This window comes from Ammodytes marinus (genome assembly GCF_949987685.1).
Source record: "Ammodytes marinus genome assembly, chromosome: 14".
Taxonomy (NCBI): domain Eukaryota; kingdom Metazoa; phylum Chordata; class Actinopteri; order Uranoscopiformes; family Ammodytidae; genus Ammodytes; species Ammodytes marinus.
The window spans coordinates 23,448,976-23,464,177 of record NC_137218.1 but is presented as its reverse complement, the minus strand read 5'-3'; the positions used below and the strand labels follow the sequence as shown (position 1 = coordinate 23,464,177).

At 41.2% G+C, this 15,202-nt stretch overlaps 1 protein-coding gene across 2 annotated transcripts; it reads right to left on the bottom strand.

Moving 5' to 3' along the window:
- Positions 1–1,500: 1,500 nt before the first annotated feature.
- LOC307260487 (pannexin-3-like) lies at positions 1,501–10,697 on the bottom strand. 2 transcript variants are annotated; one of them, XM_080040744.1, is made up of 6 exons: positions 10,630–10,697; positions 9,807–10,003; positions 6,297–6,439; positions 5,270–5,484; positions 3,015–3,766; positions 1,501–2,222 (listed from the first exon to the last, which is right to left on the bottom strand). In XM_080040744.1, exons 2-6 carry the CDS (start codon positions 9,997–9,999, stop codon positions 2,164–2,166), a joined length of 1,362 nt encoding a protein of 453 aa, XP_079896870.1. In that variant the 5' UTR covers positions 10,000–10,003; positions 10,630–10,697; the 3' UTR covers positions 1,501–2,163. The 2 variants fall into 2 exon arrangements, with proteins under 2 accessions (XP_079896870.1, XP_079896869.1); XM_080040743.1 differs by lacking the exon at positions 1,501–2,222 and having other exon boundaries at positions 2,247–3,766.
- Positions 10,698–15,202: the final 4,505 nt, after the last annotated feature.

Below are 15,202 nucleotides of genomic sequence, written 5' to 3'. Positions count from 1 at the left end.
CGATTACAGTAATTATAAATATCAGCAGTGACTCCCCCCCCACCCCCCCCCCCCCACACACACACACACACTTGTGATGCAGCCCCTTCAATTAATATAACGCAGCAGCTATCGAGACTATGCATGCGGCGTTCTTTTCAGCGCGACTCAACTATGCCCTCAAGTGGCCTGAGCCAGCCATACAGCCAATCCTATACTAATACCGTCACAGTCACAGACAGCACACATACTTATGATTGTGCCTTTTGTCTTAAGCCCTGAATTAAGTTTGCTTTGCTCCATGTTCAAAATGCACAGTTGAGAACATTCATTGTGGCCATCTGTCTGCCTTGTTCTTGCTCTGTGCCAGATGGATGATGGGAGGCTGGGATCTGACAGACATGCACGACTGTTGATGACAAAGAGGAATCCTTTTGCTATTCTTTAAAGTTTGAAGAGTGGAGCAGCATGATAGGCTTAACCATCCAACAGCTGGCAATGCTTTTTAAAATAAAGTGGTCATGCCCCCTTGATTTCCTGTTTCAATAAGAAAACACAGTAGGTTACATAAAAAGAATGATTTTGCAGCGACTTAAAATTGTGCAAAAAACACGCACGCGCACACACACACACACACACACACACACACACACACACACACACACACACACACACACACACACACACACACACATTTGTACGGCTATACTTATGAGGACACATAATAAAAAACACGCTTAATGCATTCCCTCGCCCCTTATCCCGACCCCAACCATCATAACTAAATGCCTAACCCCAACCTTTACTTCAACCCTAACCTCATCAACCTAAACTCAACCTTAAAACCTAGTCTTAACCCTCAAACAGCCCTGAAGTGAGGACGGGCCAAAATGTCCTCACTTTCCAAAAATGTCCTCACTCTTAAGGTTTTAAATAAAACTCAAAGTGGTTCTCACAAAAATTGTTGTACACACAAACACACGTGCTTTGTAACTGCACTTCGAAAGGAGTCACTTGTTCATCATGATTCTCAGATCTCCAGTACATTGCGTTCCATGCTGTGCACAAATGACCCCTATTACCCAGCAGGTATCATGCCTTGCCTTTGTGTCTCAGACTACATCAAACTAATTGCATGCTTCGTTCTGTGGATAATCCACTGTTGCTAGCAGTAGAGCAATCAAAATGAGTGATGCAAGTGGGAACAATTGCCTACATATATGTATTTTTTTGCTGGTTCCAAGGCCGGTTCATGAAAGAAGAGGTAGAGGCTCTATAATTTGTGTCCAGCGAGGCCTCCCCACAGACGGCTAAAAATAAAAGCACTTAGAAAGACGGTATGGCTCTCTGCTGTCGTTAGATGGATTGTTCATTTTTGATTTATTCATGCCATTGGAAGCTTACTTTTCCATAAATTCAATTTCATCAATTTAAAGTGTCCATCTGCAAAAAAAATCGAAATCCCGGGATTTAATTTCACATGGATGGTATTGATGAGGGAAACACCAGTACTTAACTAAACTTTATTTATTCAGAATAACACACAACACAAAACAATAAAAAACAAAACATTAATTCACAGGAAGACATGGACACTGGTTGTATTTTTTTGATAAATAATATAACAAAAGCAGATGACAAAAAGAAAGCAAAAACAAGAAGAATATTCCAGACTTTACCTCTCATTAAGTTTCATGAAAAGAAAATGACTGACACAGTTTATAGTTGCCACAAAGACTAACCAAAATCCGCCCATGGATAGACATACATACTCTTAGAACTCCTGTTTCTCGCAAATGCACAATGTAACATGATGCCAAAAATGTGTTGGTATATTGTCATACTTTGATCATATTTGCTTTGCGTTCACACACCATGATGACAACAGCCCTCTTTCACTTGCACGCTCTCCTTTGACTACTATCCATCACTGACTTTAAGACAAATTAAATAATAATAACACATAGGACCAAACTTATGGACAAAAAGAAAGTCACTATAGCTACATATGGACTGATTCTTAAAGCTGACAAATCCAGCCCAAATAAGTTGCCCAGTAAATCTGGGTTGGTTTTGTTTGTTTGTATTTGTAGTTGTTTAATAGGGGAGACTAATTCTCAAGTAGTGAACAAAGTGCCCCAACCCCCCCTCACTGTTATCACATTGGTTCAGTCCGTAGGTGGACTAATATTGACTATATGGTGCGGTCTCCTTCAACTCATGGTACCCCAGGTGGTTTGGCTCTGTAAAGAGACAGAGAGGGCAGTTAGGGGTAGGAAGCACCACACATCTATCTCTTTTACATTAATTACTACTTTTGAAAGACTGTTTTTGAAATATACTGTAGGCGGTTCAGGTTGGTTTCAGAAAGAAGGGTCAAAAGAAATACAGTTACAGACAATTAAAACACATAAAACGTTTCCATGTGCTGCCTACAGTTGCAAATATATGACATAACCCTTGTAAATGATCTTATTGTATATTCAAGTGATTGTATAGAGAGAACTGCTTATTCCACCTTACATTTAAAGCTATAGTGTGTAACTTATGTCGCCGTCATGTGGAATTCTGAGTAATTACAACAAGACTATCGGCACTATCTACTTGAGGTAAGCCTTCGGTGATCTGGCATGGATTGTATTCCTTCTGCTGTACGTCCATGTTTTTTTCGTAGCAGTAGAATCAACAACTGAAACATTTCATAGGCGCTTCTTGAGATCCTGCGCCATTGTCGCCACCAGTTTGTAAACACTGACATACTAAGAAATACAGAGAGTTTTACTGAGCTCCTAGGCTTAATCAACTTTGCATCAATTAATTTGGCTATGGCTTGAATGTAACCAACATTCAATTTCTATGAAAAAGTTACGCATTGTAGCTTTAAAGCACATGTTACTAATTCCCCCGCCATTTTCCCCACGCCTGTATCTTCAACCCGGAGTTTCACTTAAATATTTTCTGCACTTCCCAGGTGATGTAGACGAAAATCGCCACTAGCAGAATGCGTTTGAGTGTGTAGATGAGTGTTACGGTACCGAGGGTCATATTCTGCTCCACCAGAGGCCTCTTCTCGCTGCAGTTGACCACCCTCCCTTGAGCCGCTCCCAGGATGGTCATGATGTCCACCAGGTCCAGCCTTCCTTCAGCCTTGGCCTCCTTCACCTCTTCTGCCAGCTCCATCGCGGCTTCCTCCCTCTCTTCCATCTCCTCCTGGGTCAGCATTGCGTTCAAGCCCTGGCCCGCGTCACCGTTTCCCACCTGCGGGGGCGCCAGCGTACACAACGCCCTGACTTTCCCGTAGGACTTGAGGTGGGCTACGTTGGCCCTCAGGAAGAGCAGCAGAACATTGAGATCATTGAGCGGACAACCTAGCTTACGCTGGTTGAGGAGATCCAGGGCCGGCAGGAGCTCGTAGACGGAGATGAAGGTGGTGTCCCAAACGAAAAGCCGGACCAAGCTGAAGAGGACGATGGGAGCCAGTAGCACGTAGATAGCACCGTTGGCTACGCTAATGACTTGGAAGACCAACTGGCCAATCATTTTACATTGAACCAGTTCGGGGACCCAGTTCTGGTCGCGCAGCATGCCCGTGCGTACGAAGCAGCTGAACTCGTCCTGCAGGAAGGCGGACAGGTGGAAGTAGGCCAGGTAGAGGCAGGCGGCCGTCATGAAGGTGAGCAGGAGGAAGCCACGCAGGAAGAGCATGCTGACCAGGAAGTAGGAGTTCTGTTTGCACTGCATGTATCTCTCCAGCAGGGGGTACTCAAAGTAGCGCTTCTTCTTGGCCCTGCGACAGTTGGGACAAGGAGAAGAAAATGAAGAAGAAGAAACTCAACAGTGGTGTGACAAAAGGACATGGGCTGTGTTCAAAAAGCCATATTAATAATTAATAATAAAAAGCCAACGTCCTCCCTCCTACATACTCAACATGTATACATGCTGTCTACTCAACGATCGATTGTGTATGCGAGGTTCGTCGGACCGTTTACACTGATGTGTACAGAAGCAATAAAGAATTTAAAACAAAAATGTCAGTGTTGTTTGAAAAGATGCAATGCATTGTGGGGCAGTCGAGTAGGACAAGTAACCTGTCGATCCATACACAAAATATTCCTGTGTGCTTGTAGGCCTATAACTGACCTATAAATGTGTTAATTAACTTGTAACTTAAGTTATCAGATAAGTGTAGTGGAGTAAAGCGTGCTATATTTCCCACTGAATTGTAGTGGAGTAGAAGAAGTGTATAGAGTAGCATGCAAATAAATATATTCAAAGGAAAGTACAAGTGCTTCAAACGTGTACTTAAAGGCCTACTTCACCGGTTTGAATATGAAGGTGTATTGAATTCTGAGATCCTATGTAGTATAAATGTGCGAAAAAAATTGAAATCGGTTCATCCTAGCCTGAGAAAAGGCCTTCTCGTGACATCTGTGATGTCACGAGAAGGCCTTCTCGTGACATCACAGAAAGAGAAATATAGGGTTAAAAAAAAAAAACTTACTTTGTAAATATTACTGTGATGTCTTTTACTGTGACATCACAGTAATATTTACAAGTACGTTTTTTTTAACCCTATATTTCTCTTTCTGTGATGTCACGAGAAGGAGAAATATAGGGTTAAAAAAAACACTCTTTCTGCCTTTTCTCAGGCTAGGATGAACCGATTTTAATTTTTTTTGCACATTTATACTGCATAGGATCTCAGAATTCAATTCACCTTCATATTCAAACCGGTGAAGTAGGCCTTTAAGTACAGCTATTGAGTAAATGTACCACCATGTTCCTTCTTCATGTTCAGTTACGCACATTCCCAAAGGGGAGCGTCCCAAACCTAACCACAGCCTTCTACTTTTGGGCTACAGGGAGCTGCCTACCACAATACACAGACATCCACTGAGACTGCTGCTGGATGTTGAGAGCCTTGCACAAGTGTATATATCAATAGAAATGGCTTGAGGGTAAAAGAAAATATACTAGCCATTTTCCCAAACCACATTTTTGCACTTTATCAAGAGAATAATAAATGACAGCATTATATCACTTATGTAGCCAATATTCCTCACCAGCAAATCATGTTTATTTGCTGCTGCTGCAATGACCCACTTTTTCTCTGCAGGAATCATGAAAGTTTAATATAACTAGGCATATTATAGTTTGGGGGGCAAAACCAGCACTCATAAGATCGAGTGACTCTAAACGGATACATGGATATGGAGGCAATGTAATTAACATATACAGTAGAGCGATTCATATTCTTGCTACAGGACAACATTTAGCTAGTTTCTCTTACCTCTGCAGTTCAGCTTGAAATGTGAGGGGGTTGTTGGTGTTGTGGCGCATATCCAGAATGCTCTGGGCCATTCGGACCGAGCGATTGTACGAATTGTCCAGTTCGTCGATTATGAAGAGCAGGTCGGAGCTGAGCGAGGGCATGGCCAGCTGGCGCCAAATCAAAGCCGGCAGGTACATCAACACAGCCATGGCCAGCAGGGAGTAAGGGAACATCTGGATAGACAAGGAGAGAGAATGGGGTGAGAGGGTGAGAAAAGACAAAAGAATTCAAGAGTTAAAAAAATAAAAACATAGAGGATGAGTCCACGTGGCTTAAGGTGAGACACTGCGGGACATTTTGAGTTTTTTTTTTGGCAATGTTGTTTTCATAACATGTCTTCTTTCATACTGGTATAAATAAAAGGTCCAACATGTACATTAGGTGTTTATTTTAAACCTTATTTGTCTTTCCATAATCATTCTCAGCACTATTCCAAAGGTTATGACAGAAGGATATTTTTCCCCATTGTTGTTAATTGTCTAATTTATGAGACTTCTTAAATAAATGGAGAACATGCATTTTTTTAGATCCATTCCGAGTGTTTTTTCAGTTATAAATTCTCTTCTGTAAAAACGTTGGACACTAATATTTTGACAAATTAAATACAGATTCAAACTGTAGCTTTATCCAACATCTAGATTTTGTTTTTTAAAGAGTTGCAAATACACATGCATAATTAGTTAGATATTGCTACATTTGCAGATTCATACAAACACTCCTAAAAAGTTGGAATACACAAAATAATAGTTTTTAATGTTTTAAGGCAAAGTTTCTTGATGATAACTATAAAATGTGACCCTATCCACATGCAGTGTCCCATTTTAACAATCCAGTATTACCTATAAGCGACCACATGTCTTGATTTAGAACTATGTTCTGCTCCATATAAAAAAGGCACACTGAACTGTTTGACATAACATGTGCAAGTTACACTCAAGAGATGCAAGCTATAGTAGAGCAACTTGATCAGTATCCCTGGACTCACTTTGTGTACCCACAGCGAACGCTCCTCGAAATTCCCATTGCTGTCGAACTCGTGATGCATGAGCGAGTCCCAGCAGTATGTGTCCACGTAGCTGGCCTGCTTGATGGTGAAGTTGCTGGGAGGGAAACAGCTGATTTGAGGCCCTGAGGAGTAAACAAATGTTGATTTATGAACATATTCTACTAATATGGGGGGATATACTTGCTTTGCATCTGAACCAATTGTCCTCAGCAATCTCTATGCACACACGCATACTCTCTCACACACACACACACACACACACACACACAAACACACGCATATGAGCTCCTCCATGCCCTTTTTCTCATTTTCACTGGCGCATAATTTCATAAGACAAATCATATGCTTCCAAATGGCAACCTGACATTTAAAAAACCTTGGGAGACAGACTCTAGTCCAAAATGGGGCTCGTCCGCCTTATATTTAGATCACCTTGATATGACCGCATGTAGTCCACCCACTTGAGTCCATGCTCTGCACCCCATCTGTTATTTTCCCAAGGGTGCTCCACCCTTTAAACAGAGGGGAACTGCACAGAGGGTGTGCCCCACCACCTAGTAGCAGAGAACATGGCAGCCTTCTATTTTTTTTTTCCAACCGTGCACATCTGCTTAGCTCTCTGTAAATGGAAACATACTGCCACTAATTTACTGTACTGCTACCAGGATGGGAATGTTCTACTGCCAGTCAACCTCATTACAGGCCACCTTTTACATGTATGGTCTAAATTATACTACAGGCGTGTATCTGTGTTTGTGTCATTTATCAGCCACTTTTAAACATATGGATAGTGACATCTCATATGTAATTTAGGGAGCTGAGGTTAGGATGGTGTATATGTCATTTTAGAAGGGACCATGTATAGAAATGTACAGGAAAAAAAATAGCTTGTATTTTTGGACTGATGCTTACTGTAACACAAACCAAACATGCACTGTGTATGTTGGTTAGGTCTCATGTGGTTAGCCATGTTCATTTTAACATTTAGAAGAAAGAGAATAATAATTCATTTATTAATCCCCCTATGTTTTCAATTGAGTTTATATTATTTTACATACTGCAAAACAGAATCGAACTCGCAACCCTAGCCATGCCACTCTTCTTTAAACCAGCAAGGAGAGAGCTGTGACAATATATGGAAAGATTATGTGACGCATTTGATTTGAGAAAAAAAAAAGTAAATTGCTAATTTAAAGCACAATGCACTCTACATAATATGTAATACATTGTGGGCCTGTTTGTAATGACATATATTGACACTCTATTCTAAATCAAAAGTAGTTTTACAGCAATGTATTGGAGTCCAAGATGGTGGAGCTAATGCTAAGGACAGATGGTACAAGGAGAGAGCTAACAAGTGTATGCGTCATAATTCTTTGGCAGTCAGATCATCTAAAAAAAGATTTGGGTAAAACTGTCTGTCAATTTATCTGTCCCCAAAGCTGTCACTACACAAATCCCTAAAAGCATGTTGAAGCGATTCAGATAAAACATCCCTGCGTTGGAAACTGTTTCTTTGCAATACCAATATACCAACAAAAATCAAAAATCCAAATCTACATTAAAATTGTTCATGCATGTTCATGGTAATCTAATTTTTTCCACTTTGCCTGCGATGTGTGGGCGCAGCAGTGCACGCCTTGACAACTAGTCACGCTAAATGAAAAACAACAGCACAAGCCTTCTCGTGACATCTTGTAATAAACATATTCTCCCGACCCCCTTTAACCTGTTTGGCAAAGTGAGGGGAACCTAAGATTTTCTGACACTGCTCCCATCTCTTCCACCTACTTCCCCTATTAAACACTGGCAGATCATACAGTCCACGTGTGTGTGTGTGTGCTTCTCTGTGTACACACAATTTATTGGCTGAGAGTCCAGGTGCGAGTGAAAAAAAAAAAAACCCAGACTCTAGACAGCAAGTGCAATCAAGCAGTGTTGTGGAACTGACACGCGAGGCCAGATAGGAAGCCAAGATCCATCAGTGGAGTTATAGTGCAACCTATGGGCACACCACATCATGTTGTACGCCCCCCCCCCCCCCCCCATCCCCCTTCCCTCCTCTTGTTAATCAACATATCCTCTCATTTGACTCGAATAGTGGGAATAACTTGGCCTTGTAATTACAGCGGTGCCAGCGTCAGTGAACACTGCTCTCAATCAACCCCCCGCCCCCCCTCCTCCCCCCGCTCCCTGTGGCAATTAGCAATCGGGAGCAACGGGGCTGATTGCAGACCAGCCCCTGTACACAGACAGCGTTTAGTTCAAAGTCAAAAGGGAGTCGACTGCAGACTCCAGACTCTTGCCACGTATACTTTGGATCCTTGAGCTGGGATGTTTGTTATTTATGGAATGACCGTGGACAGCGTGTCTCGTGTGAAAAACCACACAATTATATTCTAAAACATTTTTTTTCCTCTAGTCTGAAAACACTGAGCGGTAAATAGACGAGCCAAGTAACCAGCAATATAATCTTGAACAGAGGTGAGGCCACCAAGTAGTTTTGTGCGGCCATATTATATTTACTACACTGGTGTCTATTATTTTGAGGAGGTCCAAATGGAGTCAGCTGTTTATGTCTTCCTTTAATGATAGGTTGTTTAAGCATTTTCCACTGCTTGCATTGTGGCATCCGAATTGTGTTGAGGAAAGTGCTGTGTAATTATAGCCGTCATTGTTATTGTTCTTAAAGGAGGAGTGGGCAATTCTGGAGAACTCTTTCTGTCAACATCAGTGAATATCAACCTCCGATCCGCTACCTGTCCGTACTGTGTGTGTGCTGAACAAAATCCAGTGTTAATACAGAGCCTAGGTTCTGTAAACGGGCAGGTTGCTAATATGGTGGGACCCCTTTGTTTACATACCCTTTGTTTACATACCAGATCACAGAGCCTATAGGCTGTGTATTAACACTGGAATATGTTTGTAACAGTAGCTGATCGTGAGGAGATATTCATTGATTTTGACAAAAAGTGATTTTGACAACAAGTATTCTCCTGATTTGCTGACTCCACCTTTAATATGTATTTCCCTCAGGTAGGAATAGTAAGGGACTAGGCCATGTATCTATGTGCATAGATGAAAACCCACAGTGACAGAGCACACTTGTCACGGCTTGGGATCTTTAAATAAAACACATTTGGGTCACTTAAAAAAATTTCAGTTTTTGACCCCTTGTGTTAAATATGAATTAAATATCCTCTGCCACAGGAAAAAATGTCTTCCGATTAGTATGTATGATATTCCTCCTTATCACTCGGTGTCCAACTAGAGGCAATTTAGTCGGTAAATTATAAAAAAAAAATCCAAGGACAAAATGGAACATGATTACTTTACAAAAGGACACTGCATAAAAAAATGCATCTGAAATAAATCCGAAAAGAACACAACCACGAAAAAAAAAACACTCATGAATATACAGTATCATCAGGGCAAGTGGAATACAGAACAAATTAATAAAACATTTTGAAATAAAGGATATTTGCTCACCCAGGGAGACCTCTCGCGCGAAGGCCATGCACACCAGTAACAGTGGCAGGCCCACGGACACAAACTTGATGACCTTGTCCAGAGGAAGCTCCAGCTCCAGGTGGCTGATGCGGTTTATCCCCGGGCCGTCCTGCAGCAGGGCATCAGATAGCATGGCCTTGGCCGCAGCCTGGGCGATCGACATCTTCAACATGCACCTGACCACAACACATAGAGAAGGAAAGGGGTTATTTTCTTTATGTAGGAAAGATATTGTATGATCACAGTGCTGTCAAGTCAAGTCAAGTCAACTGTATTTACATAGCACATTTATCACTGCAGAGACAGACCAAAGTACTGTACAGTAAAATGGATAAAACCAGAGACACGATTACATCATAAAATAACATGTAAACAGCAAAAGTCAACTTTAAGATATCATAAAAATGTAGTAAGAAATGCTAGTAGAAAAGTCCAAAGAGAAGAGTTGGGTCTTCAATAATGAGTTGAACTGTTCAGGAGTGGAGGCAGATCTTAATTTAAATGGTAAGCTGTTCCTCGATCGGCCCTGGTTTTGAGCCTTGTTTTGAGCACATCTAGGCGCCGTTGGCCTCAAGAACAAATCAGACCCCTGGCCTCTGCTCTCATGTCACACATGCTCGCCCTTTCTCTGTCATTCTTGAGTACATGTGATATAATAACGCAAATGCATTCGCTCTAGCTCTACAAAAAAATTCAAATAAATCTAGTGTAGTGGATTGCTTTTCCAATTTGGATTAAATGAAATCAGAAAAGCAATTAATGTTAGTCAAGGGAAATGTGATGAATATTCAAATCAACGTACCTGTAGTCTTCTAGCTTCCTCCAGTGAAACTATTAGTAATGATATTTTTTGCGGCCCCACAGAGTTCCTCTAAAGGCCCGCATGCTGTTGGAAGGCTCCTTAAGTATCCAGGGAGGGCCTGGCGGGGAAATGAGAGGTTGGATCTGGGCTGGGCCGGACCAGACCGAGACCGGGACTGGCTTTAATTACAGAGGGGGACATCTGGGAACATGTAGGCGCCCCAGATGGCACTGACTGCAGCAGACCTCCAGGACCTGACACTGGGCCATGCTCTGTGTGTGTGTGTGTGTGTGTGTGTGTGTGTGTGTGTGTGTGTGTGTGTCCATGCTGTGAGGCAGGGTGGCTGGAGCCCACTTCAAACAAGTGAACCACTGCCAGTGGCTTTTTCAGCCTCTGTCATTCGGAGCCTATTTTTACTGCCCTTCAGCCTCAGGGCTACTGCTTCAGCTGACATACTGTACCATACAGTGGGGATGGTCATGTTCCTTTGCAGTCCTACATGTGTTTGAGAGAAGAACAGTGTTCAGGGTGTATACATTATATGTGATTGAGTGGATCTGACACATAAGATCTTTGCGTTATTCTTAGCTGGATTTTAGAATGTGCCGTAAATCAATTTATTCATTCACAAGAATGAGTGGGCTGTGCATTGTTATACGGAGCTGTGTAAACATGGCTCTGTGACAGATAAGACTGCTAACCTGTCCACAGCATACACTAGATTTTTAAAAAAAACATTGTTTCCACATATTTATATGGAAAAAATGTTTTAGCTGAATTATCTTGCATTATAATGTACTGTATTGATTGAACATCGAACCCTGCTGGCCTTACATGAACCACACAATTCTGCATCGACCTATTAATGAAAAACCAATTCGCCAGTAAATGTTTTATGACCTTTATGCTGCTGTAGCTAACGACATCCTATAATAAATGAATACATAAAAGCCATGCCATAAAAACCTGTCTGTAAATGTGTTGCTGGTGTTCAGACTGGACCACTAGCTCCTTTGACCTGAAGTACACAAAGTGCTGAGTGAAATAATTATAGAATATTTTGTTTTTCTGTTTATTAATTGTGTTGATATGGCTGATTTTTCACCTTAATCTGAGGATTTAAGAGCAATACTTCCTCTGTAATATCAACAACCTAATCATTAATGCCTACTTTTAAAATACAGTATAATTTTAAGCCCTGCCTACTAGTGGAAAAGGAGGAGAAAAGTAAGAGGTGTGCTTAAAGGTCACATATTATACTAATTTTTCAGGTTCAAAATTGTAATGTGGGTTTACACAATAAACTGTTTCCATGGTGTGATGTCCAAAAAAGCCCCTTATATTTCTCACTGTGCCATTGCTGAATCACTCCCTTTTCAGCCTCTGTCTGGAACGCTCTGTTTTAGGTCCTGTCTCTTTAAGACCACCCACCTTCCAAAAAGGCCAGTGTGCTCTGATTGGCCCTGAATCTATCTATATGTGCTCATCATAGCTGTAAGTAGTGTTATGTTAGGTCGGTAATGATGGGGGGGGAGGGGGCTTCTCACCTTCTGATGTCGTAAGGGAGTAGAAATCCGACTGGGGTTTTTGAACACAGATTTTCAGAAAGTTCGAGATGGAAAGAGAGTGTTGTTTTTTTCTCATACTTTGGGAATTTTCATTAACACCGGGGAACCATATTAATGTCCGAAAAACCATGAAAAAGTGCAACAATTAGCGTAACAGGTGACCTTGACTGTTAAGTGTTGCAGCGATTAAAGACGGCTCGTTTTTGATGGGGACTGAAACACAATGCAAGGATGTAATTATGCACGCTGTGTAAAAAAAAAACAATAAACAATACAATGTGGCTTCAGCAGCATACACCCACGGGAGAGATTACCATTTACACTAAGCGGGCAACGCAGCATCCACGTGTTAGAAGTTATACACCCCTGTGGTCGAGCGCTCTGTTGGAGTCTTTTATAGAAGCCGTTCTGAATAAGGTAGGCGAGCGTTTTTGGGTGGGCGTTGTCAACTTCCAGTAAGTTAAATGAAAGGCTAGAGAAATAACCAGCGGGTGGGGGCCCTGTGTTACTACCCATGTGACAGGAGAAAATGAGAGTAGTTAAACATACATTTAGACATATTAACTCTGCAATCTAGAAATATGTTCCCATGGGGGACCTGGATTTAAAAGCCCTTGTTCTATTGTCCAAGAACAATGCTCATGTTAATTGCTCAGTGTGTTGGCCTTTTCTGTGTAGCGCTTTTATTCCTTTAAATACGCTCATGAATCAAACTGCCTGTTTGGGTATTAATTGCCCGTGGATGTGGTTTCAGCCGAAATATATGCAGACCGTTCAGTATCACAAAGCACAAATCAGTGTACCTTTACATGTTTTAATTATTAAAATTGCTCTATTGAAACACAATAGATAGATGACAACAAAGTGTACAAATGAAATAGAAATATTCCCTACTGTATGTCACTGTATGCTCTGGAAGATCTTTTAAGAAAAAAAAAAAAAAAAGAAGAAGCAATGGAGAAAAGGAATATGAATGAGGCGACGTACTGCACAATGAACAATCATCATCAACATTCAATAGAACATGTTTTTTTTTCTTCTTTTTTCTAAACATCTTCACATTAGAAACGAGGCCACTCCATTTGTGCGTTTTTTTTTTTTTTCGGTACAAAAACGGAGAGCTGAAATATCTTTCACAGTTTCTTCAGAATCCCTCCGAGTAAAATTGAAAGACACGTTACTAGCGAGTTCCTTTTTCTCGTTTTCCTCAAAGTCCTCAAAGTTGTTTTTGTTGTCAGAAAATGACATTGGCTCTGTCGCGTGGTGGGTGGGTGGATTCAAAAGTCATTGGGCCATTTTTCCTGGAGATATTTTTCCATATTTGTCTGAAACAGTTTTATAGTGGCCAGGCCGTGCTTTGGCCATGCTCTCTCATTTGTGTGACACGCTCACCCAAGGTCAAAGAAATACACAAGCAATTGTCTTAGAGTCCATGGTTGATGTCAAGTATGTACGACGAGTACGGCTAACGTTATATAGCCATATTCAAGAAGAGTTAGCAAAACCTATGGTGTATGCAGAGGCAACTGTCATTGGCATGTTATTCATTGAGCTGTACCCTCCGAGGCCACGTAAAAAAAAAACTTAATAAATATGCAAACACCTGAATGCAAACATATGGGAAATGTAATATACATACACATATGTATGCGCAGTCACTGGTTGGTTTAGTACAGTTGTTTTTCTTTTCTTTAGGGGGATAAGATAAAACATAAAGATGGTTTGAAAAGTCATGCTTGAGAAGGTTTTACTGCAGCGATGAGTAAAGAGGAAGAGACGTGCCGACCTGAGAACCTGTGAGTCATTTAGAAGGCGTGAAGGATGATCCCAGTAATGGAAGCCAACGTAAACAGTCACTTTTGCAGACATATTTGGACAGCAACCCACCCTTTTTTTCCCCCCCTCCTTCCTCACTCCTTTTTTAGGAAGCAAAATGACACAGTGTCCTGTAAAAGTAAAAAAAAAAGCCTGGACTGCAAGTCGAAAATTTATCAAATACTTTCAGTCACGTGACATGAAGAATAGGAAATCCCGCAGCCCTTGTTGTAACCATTTTCATGCTGCCGAAATATTGTTACGGATTACATTCAATGAACACTTTACACAGTGCAAATAGTTTTCTTCTTATTATTATTTGATTGACACTTTTCATGATGTCTCGATCTCCTGCCTGACATGACAACTTTCACTTCACTGTAGGCTGAACTAAATCAACCTTAGTCTCATACATTGTGTTCGGCATGTCTACTTTAATAACCGCTGCCCTCCTCAATTGAAAGCTACAGTGCGTAACTTTTTCATATACTGTACATGCATGTTGGTTTCATTCAAGCCAAGGGCAAAAATTAGTTGACACAAGGTTGATAAAGCCTATCAGCTCCCCACAAACTCTCTCTGTATTTCTCAGTATGGCAGCGTTTACAAACTGGTGTCACCCCCCTGACACTGGCGCAGGAGCTCAAGAAGCGCCCACGAAATCCTTCAGTTGTTGATTCGACTGCTAAGAAAAAATCTGGACGTACAGCAGAAGGTATTAAACTTGTGCGCAATCACCGAAGGCTTACCTTAAGTAGCCGACAGTGTTGTTGTAATTACTTCAGAATTCCTCATGGGGGCGACATAAGTTACGCACTGTAGCTTTAAAACTGTCAGTTATCTTTTCAACCTTTTTCGCTCTCCAGAACTTTGGAGTTAAAAAAAAAATGTGCTGCTATCCAAATATTCCAAGGGGCTCACTGAATGAAAACATACTATAATAAAATGAAACAAACAAAACAGCACATATTCATCATTGTTAAACTAATATCTGTGATCACGATGGCCATTGTGTCCGCATGATTAGACTCCATGGTGGCTCTGCGGGGAGAGTCTATGGAGAAAAAACGAATATCCCCTTAAATGCTTTTTGGAGAGTCACTTAGCACAAGAGCCATCCTATAGGTGAGTTGTAATGGAGGGAGTGTATTTCATATAGTCTTTTTCCCTTTAGTATTCCACTTTCCCCA